Genomic DNA, 16,347 nt, shown 5'->3' with positions numbered 1-16,347 from the left:
AGGACACTTAGATTTTTTTTTATTTATATTTTTTCACGAATTTTAACACACTGTACATGGATAAATGAAGAAACTTTAAACTAATCACGTGACCAATTACTCTTATTTACAGTTTTATTTCATACATCAAGGGAGCTTAATCTTTACGCGATGCGTCGTTATAAACTTAGTATAAATTAATTCTCTCGGTGTATAAATTAAGTTTGACTTAGATTGTGTGCTATACATTCCGCGGGTACGTCGTTTAAAAATAATATCGAAATATAACGACCGCAGCGCATACCCAAGCCGGTGGGATTCTATCTTGCTCGAAGAATGTCCTGTTTGTTACTGGCTTCGCGCACGAAAATAAGCGTTCGTGTTCTTTTTGCAATTCGTTCTGTAACTTTCGATTCCTCGTCACTAGGGCAATCTGAGTCTCTAAATCTTTCTTCACAGATCTGTAGCCTGGAATTAATATTTTCTTTATTACGTGATAATTATTTGTTTTTCATACTTGATAGTTTACCAAAATTCGGCGATCCGATAAGTGTGAGGCAAGGTTGTACTTGACCCGGTAAAGAGTACCACAATCCCTTGGCGTGGTACGTCCATCCCGGTCTAATAAATTCCCACAAAGTCACTCGTTTCTGTTGCCCCATGTTGTTACAGTATTTGATAAACGATTCCTCTATTTTTGTGTACGCGGCTGGAATACCGCCGGCTATACCTTTCGCAGCTAAATACAAAACGTCCCGTAAGCTGTGCTAGTTAAAGAAATAATAAATCCCTTACCTATTCTCACAACTTTTACGTACAAAAGAAACCATTAGCAGTCGGATGCGCCGTTAGAAGGTGGCACGTTCCTTGGCAATCTCTAAGCAACGCGTCGCAATATTCCGAAGTTAAGTTAAAGTAGCCAGTCGCTAGTCTAAGTGTTGCGCCGGGTGGTGCGGTCTTTAAGAGTTTCAACGTTATCTGACTATCGTGATAAATATTTAATTGACCCATTTGTATCAAAGGGAAGACCCAAGTGTCTATATCCGAGTTTTGTCCTGTAAAAATTTAAATTCTTCTTTCAATGTGCTCGCTCATAGACGTATCTGAAAACTTTATAGCAGAAAGTTGGGGTGAGTTCAAAGCTAATTTTTAAATCCTCGAGACACGAATCCGAAATTTTGTAAAGCTCTCGAAACTTGAAGTGCTGATTTTGTTTTGTAAGTGGAACATCTTGCTTTACGAACTCAAGTGAACAAAATTTTTGCATACATCTCTATGACCATAGTTAGAGAAAATACAAACAAAAGTATAACAGTATACAAATTCTCGATTTTTTATTAATTGATTTTATACTTTTTCTGAGAGTTTCGAGTCACGAGAAAAGTGCAAATGTTTCGAGAATTCGAGATTCGAAAGTTTCTTAGATTTTGACGCTTCGAGAAACCCATCCCGACCAGAAAGGCGCACCTAAAATAAAGATATACATGCCTGTCTTTCCAACTTCGGAGCATTCTTCTAATTCCATCTGGAAAAGAGTTTTCACGCCAGAGGCAGCTTTCTCAATGAACTTTTTTGCAGAGCCTTTCAAGGGATGTATATCCGTGGCAGAATTTAATCTCGTGGTTCCATCTGGTTGGAGCAGAAAGCTGAATTCTCCTACATTCTCGACCAACTCGTCATAAAAGTCACAAAGCTGTTTGCAATCTTCGACAACAAAGTAACGGTCTTGCCGATTTGTGAAGTAATCATTGCTGAGATTAGCGCTAAAAGAATTCAACTTATCTTTTCAATTTTATACACACGTAATCACGTGTGTATAAATTCTGCGTTGGGTTCAAACGCTCGAATACATACCCGCTTATTATTATATCATCGTCTATCATATAAAATTTCATGTGCTGTAGCCCCACCAATTCATTGAATCGATCTGGTATCGCCATCTTCAAGAACCCACGAAGCTTAGGAGTATGATACAAGAAAACCTGACAGCAATGACCGTATTGTCCATTCAGTAAAGGTTCCAACATTTTGCGCGAGTTCAATTCACCCCTCGAACCTCTCATGAAGTCCAATAAAACTTTAACTTCGATATTTCCTTTATTTACATGTACAGCTTTGCCTATAGCTTTTACCTGTACATAAAAAGGCATTGATAATTATATTTATAAGTCACCGCCGATCAGAGGCGTATCTAGGGGGAGCAAGTAGAGCTCGTGCCGTGGGCGCCAATGCCGAGGGGGCGCAAAAAAGCCGAAAGAAATAGTGTTTCTTGAATAAATTTATTTGGATGGTTAATGGTAGTAGTTTACGCTTGTTATTTGTGTGCTTCGCATGCCTCTTTAGGGAAGCTTCGAAAAAACTTGCTGCACTTTTCGACTTCATTTGCCTCCAACTTTCGTCTCTTCTGCCCTTCAGCTCCACTTTCTTTAAAAAGATTATCTAAATTCTAAATAAAATGTTTTGTGTGATAAACACTTTTAACAAAGAAGTAGAGCTATTCTTTTGGCCCGGGTACCCGGGTAGACAAAATTACCCGGGTACCCGTAAGATACCCGTGAGACACCCGAGTAAATAGCTGGCCACACACGGGGAGGTTTCCCCACGGAATTCATCCGTCGCGGACAAACCTGCGATCAAAGTCTGCGGCGGATCAAAACTGCAAATACCCACTGACATATGACGAAAGTTCACAGACAAATCACGTTGGATAAATCGGTCACAGATAAAACTGCGTGTTAATGGAATAAAATCGTTGGTTTATCCGCGGATTTAATCGAAACTGTGGGCTTTCGTTTTGCTGAGTTTTCTCAGTTGTCATGCAGACTCGGAGTTGCACAAAACGAAATATGTTTAAACGTAATTTGTGTTGTGCTATGATTAGAATACACATAATTGCCCAATAGAATACTCCTGTATCAATATCTTTACATGACATTACTACAATGTAATATTATAATAGTAAGTTTTTTCAGTTTTTTCTATTTTGACCTGTCGGTTTTTATCTGCAGACAAAAACTGCACGTTAATGTTGAACAACTGTTTTGTCACGCGGTTGAAGTTTGTCACGAGAACCGTGACGGTATAAATTGATCATAGACATGCAGTTAAGTCCGCAGACTTAAAACGCGACGGATGAAGACCGCGGGGAAACCTCCCCGTGTGTGGCCAGCTAATGAGATAGTTGAGAATTCCGATTTCACAGCCGGTCGTCTTTCGACTTTCGATCATTCTCGGCTAACGTCAGTAATGAACTTCAAGCAATTAAATGTGATATTGTCTGCGCGTTACGATTATGAAGGGCGCCTTTTATGAATAACTGTAAATTATGTGCAGTACACGAAATACTGTATTTTAAATTCTCTAATAAATTTGCTGATGCATTCATGTTACTTGCATTGTCATGTACCACAGCAATTAATTTATTTGTTGGTTGGGATTAGATAAGACTGCCTCCTCTACTATTAAGCTAATAGGGGCAGGCACTGTAATAGGGCGAACTATCCTATTGTAAGTGCAAAGAACGTCGACAGTTCGCAATTTTCACATTCTGATCAAAAGACATTTTAGGTATCATAGTCATAATTTCATAATCATAACGCGCAGACAATATCACATTTAATTGCTTCAAGTTTGTTCCATTCATTAGTGATGTTAGCCGAAAATGATCGATAGTCGAAAGAGGATCAGCTGTCAAATCGGAAATCTCAACTAACTCATTTACTCGGGTATCTCATGCATACCCGGGTAGCTGGGTAATTTTTGTCTACCCGGGTATCTCACGGGTACCCTGGTATCTCACGGGTACCCTGGTATCTCACGGGTCGGGTAGTAACAGCTCTACAAAGAAGTAGAACTGAAAAGGTGGAATTGTATTGATGTACATGGAGGGAAGGAAGGGGGCGCAAATTCTACGCTTGCTCTAGGCACTGTTTACACTAAATATGCCACTGCCACCGATATAAACTGTTTGTTTACGTAGATACTTACTAAATCAGATTCTAATTTCCCTGTGCCTAGATACAGGGATGCAAATGTTATCCTCCTCCTTGCATTCTTACATTTTTCTAGCAGCGTAGAATAAAATACGCCTGGTTCGTGAATTATCCTAATCTGAAGAGAATAAATATTGTAACGTTCTGTTCCTCGTTAATCAAGAAGCTCTTACGTATACCTTAGATCCATTTACGGGGAAACAAGGTGCAGCTTTGTGCAACCAAGACAGTGCTTGCAACTCGGACTGTACCGCGTTGACATCGAGAACCTTCTCTTCGTCTAACATAGCAATCTGCGCTATGTTTCTTATTACAGACGGACCTATGTAAAAGGCCTTCAATTCTGTTTGACTGCTCAGAAACAGCTTCCTCGCACGAAACCTAAAATTCCATGTTAAAATGAATTTTCGTGACAAAGTACCTTATAAAACCCGATAATCCGTTTTATGAAATATGCTAAATGTGGTGCTGAAATATTCGCGGAGTGGTTATCGAAATTACGTGAGTTTCATTCATAAAACGTCAAATGAACGTATGCGGAAGAAACATCGAAAATCCTGTTGTCACGTGCGCAAGTAATATTTACGCGACAGGATGTTATATCGTTGTTAGTGCGTGCTTATATGTATTGCTTTTCATTCGAATATTCGTTGACAGCTTGTAAAATCGAAGGAATATTCGAGAAACGCGTGCTACGTTTTCTTACGTCAAACTTACGCGTTAAGGTTAACGCATCTGTAGCTGTCTTTAAACTAGGAAAATCTGATAGGACACGAGTGGCGTTACGCTCTCTCGTATTCTACTCACCGTTTTAAAGTTTTCAAAATCACACTGTGCATGAGTAATTGCTCAAATAACAAAGCATTAATATATATTTCTAAATACAAACTGAATGCTCCCCCCCGGAATGCGAAATCATGCGAAACTGCAACGCGCGCAATCTTTTGGAATTTTTATATATCACATGGAACTGTGAGAGGAAGAACTATGACCAGAACGAAGTATTGCGTAGAAAAATATAAAAAAAAATATTAGGATTCGTTTGCACTTATTTGCAATATTTCGAATCGGATTCCATTTCAAAAGCGCTTCTCTTGATTACAGTCTCCACTCGTCAATACTAAAAACAAATTTATCAAAAATGTATACGAGAGATTTAAATACCTCGTGCATTCACTTTTGACGATTTTTAAATCTTGAATATTTGTAAATTAGAGTTTGGAAGTTTCAGCAGAAACGAAAATTTGAAACTTTTGAAAGATTCTCGTGTCAACGTCGAATTGATTTTATTTACTTCGATCCGTTGCTGGAAATAATAATAAGTACGTTTTCCTTCTTTTTAAGGTTCAGTGTTTATAAGAGTTTATAATTTATATTGCCGACGGCTGTAAATCGTTTCCAATGTACCGTCATTTGTAGGAAAAAGAATATATAATTTGAATGGTCGAATGTGATTTTAAATAAATTTGCAAATTCTGTCCGCGAAGAGCCGCGAAGCGCCTCTTCACGGAGGCAGTGAGAGTTAGTGGTCGATAGAAAATAAAGAGTGCCAGGGGGTGATCGCAGGAGATTCGTATCGAAATAGACGTAAAAGATGGATTTCAACGTGAAGAAATTAGTGAAAGATGCTGGTGCTGTGCTTAGTAGGGTCGTGCAGGTAGGAAACGCTAATTACGACGATTCAACAAATTTCCGCTGACACGAAAGTATTCCCGTTAAGCCAGTCGTAGCTGAACGTTGTCATTTCTGACATTTTGTACTCTTTTTCAGCGAGGAAAAAACTTCAAACGCAATAATCGCGACGTGACAGTTGCCCTCGATGTTTATTTCAATAAAATTACGCATCGCACTAATTCCCTTATTGATTAAGTATAACGGCTACGCTTTTGTTCGCGGTTTCTCTTTGTAGTTCGCACGTAATTATCGAGCACTGAGGTTAGCAAATGTATCGAACTTCGTTGATTGTTTATGCTGCGTACTGTGCTATTTATCAACTCTCTTGTTTTCGCGAGTATCACTTACGATTAATAAACTTCGCTTTTTTCCGAACTCTCGAACAATAACGGAACGTAGATGCGTGATATCTGTGAGCTACATAATTAATCATTCGGTGACTCAGAACATATCAAATAAGTTGGAACAATCGAGGCTGCTGTCCCCTTTAATTCTCAGCCCAATATTTTACGGGAACATTTATAAGATCGAATCCGAGCTCGAAAATTTGAGGGAAAAAATTATTGAAAGAAATTGCGTTTCCACTAATGCTTAGTTGTCGTTTTTAGCTGACCGAGGAAACGCTAGGAACATCAGAGAAAACAGAATTGGATGCTCATTTCGAGCATCTCGCGGAAAGGGCAAATGCGACTAAAACGTGGACCGAAAAGATCCTTAGGAATATGGAGGCAGTACTTACTCCAAATCCAGGTAATGCGATAAAAATGGGCGCACAGAAATTTAAGATACTATGATGGATTTAAGGAGTTACCTACCGTCAGGAGGTAGAAAAAAATCGAATCTTTGGGAATTTATTTCAGAAATTACATGCATATTTTTGTGCAATGGCTTTTGTATTCAGATGAAAGACACTTTAACAGGTTATTGTATTATGTTTTGGTATGAAAATACTTAGTTATTGCACAATTACAACTGATTTCCCGGAAGCTGTTTTCAGAAACATGTTTTGCGGTGACCAACATTATTCGAAACTGGGTTATCTGAAATAAAAAAACGAAGAAGATTTAGTTAGTACAATAGTTTATGTAGTCTTTAATCGTTCCGTTTTATAAAATATTAATCTGGGACAAAGTGGCAGATGTTTAAAGTGAAACAATCGATTTTCGTAGTAAAAAACGCTCATTTTTCATCCATAAAATAAAAACTATGCATTGGAAAAACAAATGCTTCGATTAGAGACTAGATTTGAATGTCTAGAAGAAACCTACAAAGTTTCAGAAAGATTGGTGAAGCGGTTTTGGAGAAATCGTGGTCACCGGTCTAAAAACAGCTTCCGGGAAATCAGTTGTAATTTTGTAATAACTAAATATTTTTATACCAAAGCATAATATAATAACCTGTTAAAGTGTCCCTCATCTGAATACAAAAACTATTGCATAAAAATATGCATGTACTTTCTGAAATATATTCCCAAAAAATCAATTCTTTTTCTACCTCCTGACGGTAGGTAGCCCCTTAAAGCATATCTCGTGCGAGTCTATTGAATAATGCGTCGCATTACAGGCAATAGAATCGAAGATTTCTTTTACGAGAAGATTGATAAGAAGAAACCGAACAGGTTGACCAATCTAGAATATGTGGGCTTAGATATGATGGAAGCTGGAAATGTTTTTGGTCCAGGAGTCGCTTACGGTGCGTATATTACAGATTAAAAATTAAACGACCCTGCACATTTCGACGAAGAGCAAATTAATTGAATTATCGCCGTTACTAATAAGAGCGATTTATTTCTTAGGTAGCGCACTGATTAAAGTTGGTCAATGCGAGCAAAAGTTAGGGCAGATCGAAAGAGATTTCATCGGAATTGCTGCTAACTGTTACATACAACCTTTGAGAAAGTTTCTGGAAGGTGAAATGAAGACCGTGAGCAAGGAAATGGCAATACTAGAGAATAAGCGGTACGCATTTTATTTCCCCCTTTGGATTTAAGTGCTTACTTACCGGTGAATGAAATTTATTTACAGACTGGATCTAGATGCTTGTAAAAACAGAGTTAGGAAAGCAAGAAGCATGCTGGGTCAGCAGAGTGTAAGTTCTAACATTTATCGTTTAATTTAATTATGTGCTCTGTATGTTTATTATGTGCTTTGTCCTGTATATTGCTGCATTTGATAGGAGTCTGGCGTATCACCCGAAGTGTTACTTGATCAGGTATTAAAGAAGCTGATACCTTTGAAAGCTCAAAAGTTGTAGCTAATTTTTTCTTTTATTTGTACCTAACAATGTATATATTTCTATATTGCTGTGAACGATGAAGCCGTTTTAAAAAAATTGATTGGCTGAAGCAAACTTTTAATAATACAGGGTGTTTATATAAATATGTGGGACAATTTTTCCGGTTGGGTTCTACTCGTCAAGATAATAAGACAAGATGGTATACGAACATATATGTACGATAAGGCTTAGTTTCAAAGTTATAAGCATTTTAATATTTCGTGAAACACGGGTCGGAAACGGCTATTAAAACCCAGCTGTGTTTCTGCGGATCGATATATTGATTATCATTTGACCTTTGTTTTTTTAAAGGCGCGAAGGAAATTATAGGAATGAAAATATAGTACGTTAGGCCAACTGACAAACGCGCCAGTTTGCCAGTTGCCCTTTAATAGGGCCAATTCCACTTACGCCCAAATCGTCTGTGATTTTCATTAAGGTAGGTTTTCCTGGACGCAACGTCAGGAATTTCAAAGTCGATTTTCTCAGGAATGAAGTGCGATATCGAGAAAAGTTACTCTTTCTTTTCGACTTATAACAAGTGAATAAGTCGACAAAAAGGAATACAATTTTTTGATATTGCGCTTCATTTTCGAGAAAATCGACTTTGAAATTCATGACTTGCGTCCAGTCGCGTATATTACCGAATATAAAAATGCTTATAACTGCAAAACTATGTATAAATTATGGGACATATGCGTATACCAACTTTTCTTATTATCTTGACGAGTAGAACCGACCTTGAAATATTGTTCCGCATATTTATAAACACCCTATATATAACATGGATTATTATGCATAGTAATAATCAGGGCCGGCATGAATTTTTGCGGGACCGAAGAAAAAGCATTTATATGTACCTCTAAATTTTATAATAATAAATATCTGTGCATAGGGCCCCGCAAAATTTACAATGAGCTTTTCGCGGACCTTTCCGTCTTTTAAAGCGCGGGACCGGCCCTGGTAATAATCACGGTTAAAGAAAATCAATTTCTAAACTCCTCTCATTCATTACCCAATTCCTCTGTACCTTAAATTAAACGTAGTCACTAATACTATTAAGGAATAAAATTGTTCGTTGCTCTACTCAGGCAGAGAGGGAGTTGAGGGTAGCACAGTCCGAGTTCGACCGTCAAGCAGAAATAGTGAAACTATTGCTGGAAGGAGTCTCTAGCTCTCAAGCTGGCCACCTGCGTTGCCTGCACGAGTTCATTGAAGCACAGGCGCGTTACCATGCTCAGTGCCATGCTGCGATGCAAGACTTACAGCGCGAATTAGCCGGGTAAGATAAGAGACTCACTTTCCAAGGTCCATTCTTTTTGAAAGTATTCTTTAATTGTCCTGCACTACCCTTGTACAGCTATCCCACTCTCTGGTGATCCGAGTGAGTAATGTTTAACAGTTATTGGATGCTATGTCGCCTACGACATATCAAAGTATTTAGAAGAAGCTTATAGAACCATTACTCATTCGTAGAGACCATCATGTTTTATAGATACTTATAAGTACCATTTTCTAGAACTCTGCTTACTTCTGCAAAAGTGTACGTAGCATCGACTCTTTACTTACTTTTTTTTTCTCAAGTAGCAACCATATACTCTGTCGCAATTACCAAGCTTCACTATGGATATGGTGTCTTTGTTTATCCTCGTCTTTGCCACAGCCTGGCGCTTATTATTCTTATTTATTCCTCCGATGTATTCTTTCCACTCTCTATCTTTGCTTGCATGATTGGGATTGCAGGGCGCGTCAGCCGAGTCCTTTGCTGCGAGTCAACAGCGAAGATGTGATCGAGCTAACCCCCTCATCCACACAATCCCAAAATTCACCTGTACATCCGCCACTCGCTGGTTCTACCTATGTTACTGCTACCTTTGATACTGATATTTCAAAAATCTAGTTCTAGAAACTGTTAATCACGTTCGATGGCAATAATTGACTAATGTATTTATGGTGCAAGTAACAAACCGACACTTAGGACACAGAAATTTTTCTCTCTATATATGTAGGTGCTTATTAATTAATTCAATAATTCTATAGACACGTTGAACGATTCGCGGTCTATTGTATCACTGTCAAACTTGTAATTACTAGCAGTCAATCAATAAATTACACTTATGAAATGTTCAATAACGGTCGTTACATTCTGTGAGAGGGAAAACTTCTAGTCCCAATACAACGTAAATATTACGACTGAGTAGTTAATCAATGTTTATTTCCAATGCATGCTAATAAACCTCTTGGGTACTGAAGAATTATATATTAAAAGACAATACGTAGAGTATGTTGATTTTCGTTTCTGTAAGAACATGGGGCATTTGTTCGTAATTGTTTGATGTGTGCATCTTCGGAAACCATCTTATTCTAACACGTTTCCTTTACTTGTTTTATAAATGTATACTTAAATGTCTTTCACGTTTTCCTGCTTACGCCTCTATACTTCTGTCGATATAATTTCCAATTAATTTCAGTGATTTTTAGCATGCGGATCATACACACCATGTACAGTTATGTTATAAATAACGAGAATTCCCGTGAACCCTTTAGAGCTCTTTCGAAAAATAAAGGTCCCAATTATAATGCCCCGTAATAGTTTCTCAAGTTGACAGATATCGAATTATGTTCGGTAGAAAGATCACACAAAAGTCGACTAAACTTGGAAAGCATTTATCGAACTTATCCAAATTGTAATTTATCCCACCCAGCTTATCTGGGGGTCCTTATCACCCCACTACCCCACCAACCTCCAATGTATCAGCGGAAAATGGCCAAGAACGTGCAAGGGTACTATATGATTATGATGCGAGGGATTCTAGTGAATTAAGCGTCGTGCAAGATGAGGTAACGAAATTTGTGATTTAGACGAACAGAAGCATGCTTGCAACATACGCAGATCAATGGCATGAATCGTTACTGAGCGTAAGTTTCATTTGTAAGCGCCTTCCGATCGTAAGATCTGATAACTTCACTCGAGGAATTCATTTCGTAACATGGCTGACTTGATTCTACGTAAGATTTGTTCCGCTTAATTCGAAGCCGTAATTGGAAGTACCATTAATGAGCAGTGCATTTTGTAGAAACACACGAGCACGTGTGATTAAAATAATAGTGCATTTTATGATTGTTGAGTTCGGTGCAATCTTTTAATCTCTTGCAAATCTAATTGAAACTGTGTAGAGGAGATCGGCAATACTTGCGTAGGGACTTTTTCTAGTTTAAAATCTAATTTTCACATATATCTGTAGCGTCGGAGTAGAATATTGGCTTCGTAGTATATGAGGTAGGAATAGATTTTTAAAAGAGTAGTGTAAATAAATTACCGTAGACGTATACGCCACAAAATTGTTGCAAGACGTTGTAAAGTAAACGAAACTATAGATACGTCGGGATTATATATAATACTCAGATGAAATAGCTTAAGTCTCTAATATCTCAGAATCTATGTTTTTATAAATTGGCATTTTATTTCTGCGAATAACTATGCATGATACCTGTATTTTAGTGGTAAGTTTTATGTATGTATATCTTTTCTATTTTTGTTAAATTCAGCCTTGATGTTTAGTATACACATTTGTTCTGATATGTCTGTATATTTGTTTGGTATCTAAAATTGTTGAAATAAACGCGTTTGTACATTTATCGAAATGCTGCATGTATCAAATAAATATGGCATTTCATTCCGTTAGATCGATTTTATTTGTTTACGACCTTAAATGTTTCTCCAGCTTTCCTACCTTTTTTAATTCAGCTAAAATTATCAATTACTTTCAGCTCCTCCTCAATTACACTCTGAAAGGTTACTGTGTATCATTGCATTCAACTGTTTTAAAATTTAACAAACTTTAAATCTATCTTTTAGGTAATCACTGTATTTGAAATACCTGGCGACGAAGACTACGTTAAGGGTGTAAGAGGAAATCAACGTGGAAAAGTACCCAAAGCATATTTAGAAATGCTTGTTGTTTGTCAATAAAATTTACTTAGCTACCGTTAATGCACATTCCATCGCACTTGAACGTTTCATTCTATCTCTCACGTAAAATGAAACTGCCTTATGCACCGTAGATAGAGTGTTCCATATTGTGCAATAAGTTGCAGGACCACCTTAATTCCTGCAACGCGAATTTCATGAAATAATACCTCTTTAAGAAATGTATTCCTATTCTCCAAAGTATATATATATATAAATTATACAAAATGTACAAAAAAAAGAAAACTGAATTCACGAATTGCATATCGCGCAACCAGCAGTCAATTTCAGAAAATTTACTATTTAAGGACTGCGTTCTATATATATATATATATCTTAATTTTTCGTTGTATGTTGGCATATTCTATATCATTAATAAAGTTAATATCTCGTTTTAAGTAAATGTGACTTGTGGAAGGAATAAATACATCGACGAATTCTGTTTTATGAATTTATTGATTATCAAATTAATATAAAATTACTTCTTCTTCGATACACCCACTGTACGTCCGCGACGGCCAGTGGTCTTTGTATGCTGACCACGCACACGGAGACCCCAGTAGTGACGCAAACCTCTGTGCGCGCGGATCTTCTTCATACGCTCCAAGTCTTCGCGAAGTTTGGAATCCAGGTAAGAGCTGGTCAGCTACGAAGCAGGATAATATTCTTTTTACAATTTGAAAGTGTTTTATAAGAATTAGTCGCGCGGTATCGAAAGATCTCATGTTGCACGTTATTATCAGAATTTCAGACTGCTAGTTAACTCTGTCGTTAACAAGCGATCCGACGTGCGGTTTCTCTCGCATGAACTACCAACTGATTAGTATAATAATCTTATACAAATCAGTCGTGAAGTCATGCTGTGTGTAATATGTCCTTGTTTCCTGAGTAACTCGACAATCACGCGTACCTGTGAATATTTGCCATCGACAATATCCTTTTGCCTATTCAAGAACCAGTCAGGGATTTTGTACTGCCTAGGATTCGCCATTATAGTGACAATCTTCTCGACCTTGAATAAAAGTTAGTATGAAACGCAAAGTCCAATGGATTGCTAAGGAATTTCTAAGATTAGTGTTATTCTCGTGAATTATGTGGATTCGTACTTCTTCTTCCGAACATTCTCCGGCGCGTTTGTCCAAGTCGATATCAGCCTTTTTCAAAACAATGTTCGCGTAACGACGACCGACACCCTTAATCGCTGTCATGGCGAACATAACTTTTCTGTTGCCGTCGATGTTCGTGCCCATGACACGAAGAATGTGCTGGAATTTCTCTGGAATTACGAGCGACTGCAACAGATAATAAAGCATTAGTTGGGAATAATAAGTATCGAACTTACGGACATTTAGGTTAACACATGAGTTAACCTATAAGCGTGTATGAACGTTATGCGAGTTTTTAAACTGTTTCTGCGATGTGATGCGCAAAGGGGATCGTTCGAAATAAAGAGGACTTGATGACGATTTATAATGAAACTACATGTTCTGTTATAGTAACGTGAAAAACTATGGGAGCAGGTGATTCGTTACACAGCGGACTTGAGTTATACCATTTTCTTCGTAGAAGTTTAAAATATTTGCGGAACTTAATGCAGAAACAGCTGTTTCGTAATTCTTGATTAAATTCTTGGGTAGTTTGTGCAAGATTCACGTTAAAAATACAGATTTTAAAAGTAAGTGGACAAAACTCACCATCTTGCCAATCTGTCAGGCACTAAAAGAGCCACAACCGGAACCGGAATTTCCCTCCTGGAGAGGGCGTTGCTGATCGATTATTGAAAATCAAAAGTGGCTTTGAGAAAATATTTTTTTAATTCTATTACATTTATTTGACCTTTTATTAGGCAAATGAATCTTTTATGTTAGTCAAGGTACCGTTTTTTCGGTAGTGTTGCACGGATTTCTGCCATAACTTCACTCTTTATATTTTATATATTTAATTTCTATTAAAATACATGGCAAGTGGAATTTTATTAAATGTAGCTGTTTTTATAAAATAACAAGATAAGGTAATTTCTAATAACATTCCCGCCAAATATAGATAGGCTATTAAAATAGTTGTTTATTACCGTGGAAGTAATGATAAAAATAAACCTAAATGCCAATAACAATTTCTAATATCTTGTCCATTACTTTTGATACTAAATATTATTAACAAATCCAAAAAACCTAAAAATACCTAATACCTAAATACCCAAAAAAGTAGAATAAAATGTCTAACGAATGTACCTCAGAAATCTGACGGCAGATGGCACTTCCAGTACCGTGTTTGAAAATCGCATGTGCATCGCCATCAATGTGCAATTAAGTAAAGAGTGCGGTAAACTGTTTAAAAGAGTGTTCTCGTGAATAAGAAATGAGTGTGTATTATCATATGCAAGTGAAACCTGAGCCAGTTGTTATAATTAAGAAGGTAAGCACTCGTCAATGCTAATATAGTTTAAGAAACCTTAAATTTCCAATTTCTACGCATACAAAATATTTAAATTCACGACATTCGTTTAACACAGCCAATGGAGCTAATAGGCAAAAGAATCGTGAATACATTCCGAAAACATAGACTTTAATTTATCAAGCTCGAAAAGCTGTGCCGAAAGGTGGCGACCTTTATTAATTGAATTCTCCGCACTTACCATTTTAACCTAGCAACTTAAGTGGAAAAACGTACGCGTGGTCTCTGCGCATAACCGTAAAGCACGCAAGGGCGCCCTTAAAATCGTAAAAATCCTCTGTCATCGTCATCGTGGCGTAGCGTCGGTGATGGCACGAACGGCAGAGGAATAAAAACCTTCGGAGATATTAAAGTGCGCGGTATGAAGTATCGCGCTACTGAATAATAGAACGTTATATCGTTCGATAAAAACGGCTGTTTTCACCTGACGCAGTACAGTGCGACACAAAAGTTGGAAAGCTCCTACCAGATATCTAGTAGCGCCATTTTTTTTTTTTTTCAAACACTTGTTTCAATACAAATGTCTCTGCGTTTTACGACTTTTATTAACAAAATTGTCAATAAATTTCAGCTCGTCACGCTGCCACGGAAAAGGCGCGGCAATTTCAATAGGTAAAACTTAAAATCAGGTCGATAAAATGTTATCAAATGGGGCGCTCTGGCGGGTTTTAGAAAAATTCGCCAGCCAGATGTAAAATCTGTCTCGTGGGTACAGTTTCCGATAACTCAATAAGCAGAGTAAGGCTGACAAGTAATTGTGTGTGTAGGTGGAGGGCCGTTTTCCGTGGGATACGATTCGCTGTTTGGTTTTCCGAGAGAGCCCTCCTTTCATCCCCGGATCCAGGAGGGTGGAGCAAAAACGAGCGTCCGGAGGGTAATCGGGAGAAGGAATTCCGAGGTATGATACCCCTCTGATTCGTTTTACGACGGTCGTTTCCTCGAATTAGGACGGAATAAGAAAGAATTCGTGAATCCGCTGATTTCGACCAGTCCCCCTTCACGCTGCTCGTACAGAGTAGTAAAGAACGCGGATAGGTATAGAGGGTTGAGAATCATAGTGGTGTAAGTCCAAATTTAAAGCGCCCCATCTGTTTACTTTCATAGTGAATAAAGTTATAGCTTCATTCTTGATTGATAAATAAGAACATTTCTCTTTAGCAGTTAACTAACAAGAGCAGAGCGTTTTTAAACGTAGATACTGATGTAAGTCCGACTAATAATAAGTGTCGTTGCTCTTAGCAGCACAACGCACGAACAGTATAAATTAATATAACGAATGTGCTGATGCTGGTTGGATGTTGCTCATGCGTTGTGCTGACAAGTGAAAAAAAATTAAAATTTTTTTTTTTTTAAATTTTCAAGTATATAGGTACATATTTATTGTGGTAGTATTTTGAGCCGTTAGATGTGTTACTATAACTGCAACATATGTGTAGAGTTTTTCATAACCAGGGGCGGATTTGAAACTGTGGGATATCATCAAATATTTTAATTTAAAACAGTCCAGACAATTTTAAAGTAATTCAATGTGGCAAGTCACATCTGAGTCATTGCTACTTCGCTACATGAGAAAAAAGTGAATTGTTTCTAAAGTTGACTCAAGCCTCTGTGTTTAAACCTTTTCCAATTTCTTTCGCTCCAAAATTTGTCACTTCCCAAATTTTGTTGCTTCAAAAAATTGGGCGCTCTCCAATATATCCCGCTCCTCGAAATTTGTCGCTTCCCAAAATTTGGCGCTCCCCAAAATTTGTTGCTCTCCAAAATTTACAGTTCCTCAAAATTTGTTGTTCCCTAGAATTTGAAGCTTTCTAAAATTTGTCGCTCCCTAAAATTTGTTGCTCCCCAAAATTTGTCACCATCCAAAATGTGCCGCTTCCAAAATTTTCCACTCTCAAAATTTGCCGCTTCCCAAAATTTCCCGCTCCTCGAAATTTGTCGCCTCCCAAAATTTGCCGCTTCCTAAAATTTGCCGCTCCCCAAAATTTGTTGTTCCCTAAAATTTGA

The 16,347-nt window shown here is 37.6% G+C and overlaps 3 protein-coding genes and 1 long non-coding RNA gene across 13 annotated transcripts in view; 2 read left to right on the top strand and 2 right to left on the bottom strand.

Annotated features, from left to right (window-relative positions):
• Nucleotides 1-81: 81 nt before the first annotated feature.
• Nucleotides 82-4,935, bottom strand: Pgs1 (Phosphatidylglycerophosphate synthase 1). Of its 2 annotated transcripts, none has more exons than XM_076824721.1 (8): nucleotides 4,779-4,935; nucleotides 4,151-4,352; nucleotides 3,967-4,089; nucleotides 1,834-2,111; nucleotides 1,468-1,742; nucleotides 798-1,034; nucleotides 509-718; nucleotides 82-447 (listed from the first exon to the last, which is right to left on the bottom strand). In XM_076824721.1, the coding sequence occupies exons 1-8, from the start codon at nucleotides 4,808-4,810 to the stop codon at nucleotides 245-247; spliced, it is 1,560 nt and encodes a 519-aa protein (XP_076680836.1). In that variant the 5' UTR covers nucleotides 4,811-4,935; the 3' UTR covers nucleotides 82-244. The 2 variants fall into 2 exon arrangements, with proteins under 2 accessions (XP_076680836.1, XP_076680837.1); XM_076824722.1 differs by lacking the exon at nucleotides 4,779-4,935 and adding an exon at nucleotides 4,689-4,756.
• A 532-nt stretch (nucleotides 4,936-5,467) lies between these two features.
• Nucleotides 5,468-12,326, top strand: Endob (SH3 domain containing GRB2 like, endophilin-B). 8 transcript variants are annotated; one of them, XM_076824723.1, is made up of 9 exons: nucleotides 5,468-5,628; nucleotides 6,254-6,395; nucleotides 7,209-7,337; nucleotides 7,441-7,603; nucleotides 7,670-7,733; nucleotides 7,821-7,856; nucleotides 9,011-9,201; nucleotides 10,625-10,760; nucleotides 11,779-12,326. In XM_076824723.1, the coding sequence occupies exons 1-9, from the start codon at nucleotides 5,566-5,568 to the stop codon at nucleotides 11,890-11,892; spliced, it is 1,038 nt and encodes a 345-aa protein (XP_076680838.1). In that variant the 5' UTR covers nucleotides 5,468-5,565; the 3' UTR covers nucleotides 11,893-12,326. The 8 variants fall into 8 exon arrangements, with proteins under 8 accessions (XP_076680838.1, XP_076680844.1, XP_076680845.1 ...); XM_076824729.1 differs by lacking the exon at nucleotides 11,779-12,326 and adding an exon at nucleotides 9,280-9,303 and having other exon boundaries at nucleotides 10,625-10,747; XM_076824730.1 differs by lacking the exons at nucleotides 10,625-10,760; nucleotides 11,779-12,326 and adding exons at nucleotides 9,280-9,303; nucleotides 9,663-9,780.
• On the bottom strand, nucleotides 12,327-13,691 carry Rps18 (ribosomal protein S18). 2 transcript variants are annotated; one of them, XM_076824732.1, is made up of 4 exons: nucleotides 13,584-13,691; nucleotides 12,996-13,181; nucleotides 12,800-12,901; nucleotides 12,327-12,535 (listed from the first exon to the last, which is right to left on the bottom strand). In XM_076824732.1, the coding sequence occupies exons 1-4, from the start codon at nucleotides 13,584-13,586 to the stop codon at nucleotides 12,368-12,370; spliced, it is 459 nt and encodes a 152-aa protein (XP_076680847.1). In that variant the 5' UTR covers nucleotides 13,587-13,691; the 3' UTR covers nucleotides 12,327-12,367. The 2 variants fall into 2 exon arrangements, with proteins under 2 accessions (XP_076680847.1, XP_076680848.1); XM_076824733.1 differs by lacking the exon at nucleotides 13,584-13,691 and adding an exon at nucleotides 13,442-13,464.
• Nucleotides 13,692-14,167: 476 nt separating this feature from the next.
• LOC143375513 (uncharacterized) overlaps nucleotides 14,168-16,347 on the top strand; it is an 85,215-nt gene continuing 83,035 nt past the window's right edge. The window contains exons 1-2 of the long non-coding RNA XR_013086922.1: nucleotides 14,168-14,304; nucleotides 15,111-15,241. This is a non-coding gene — a long non-coding RNA (uncharacterized LOC143375513). The remainder of the gene's footprint in view (nucleotides 14,305-15,110; nucleotides 15,242-16,347) is intronic.

Source organism: Andrena cerasifolii, chromosome 12 (genome assembly GCF_050908995.1).
Source record: "Andrena cerasifolii isolate SP2316 chromosome 12, iyAndCera1_principal, whole genome shotgun sequence".
NCBI lineage: Eukaryota > Metazoa > Arthropoda > Insecta > Hymenoptera > Andrenidae > Andrena > Andrena cerasifolii.
Note: the sequence above shows the minus strand (reverse complement) of the source record. Positions and strands in the feature narration are given on the sequence as shown.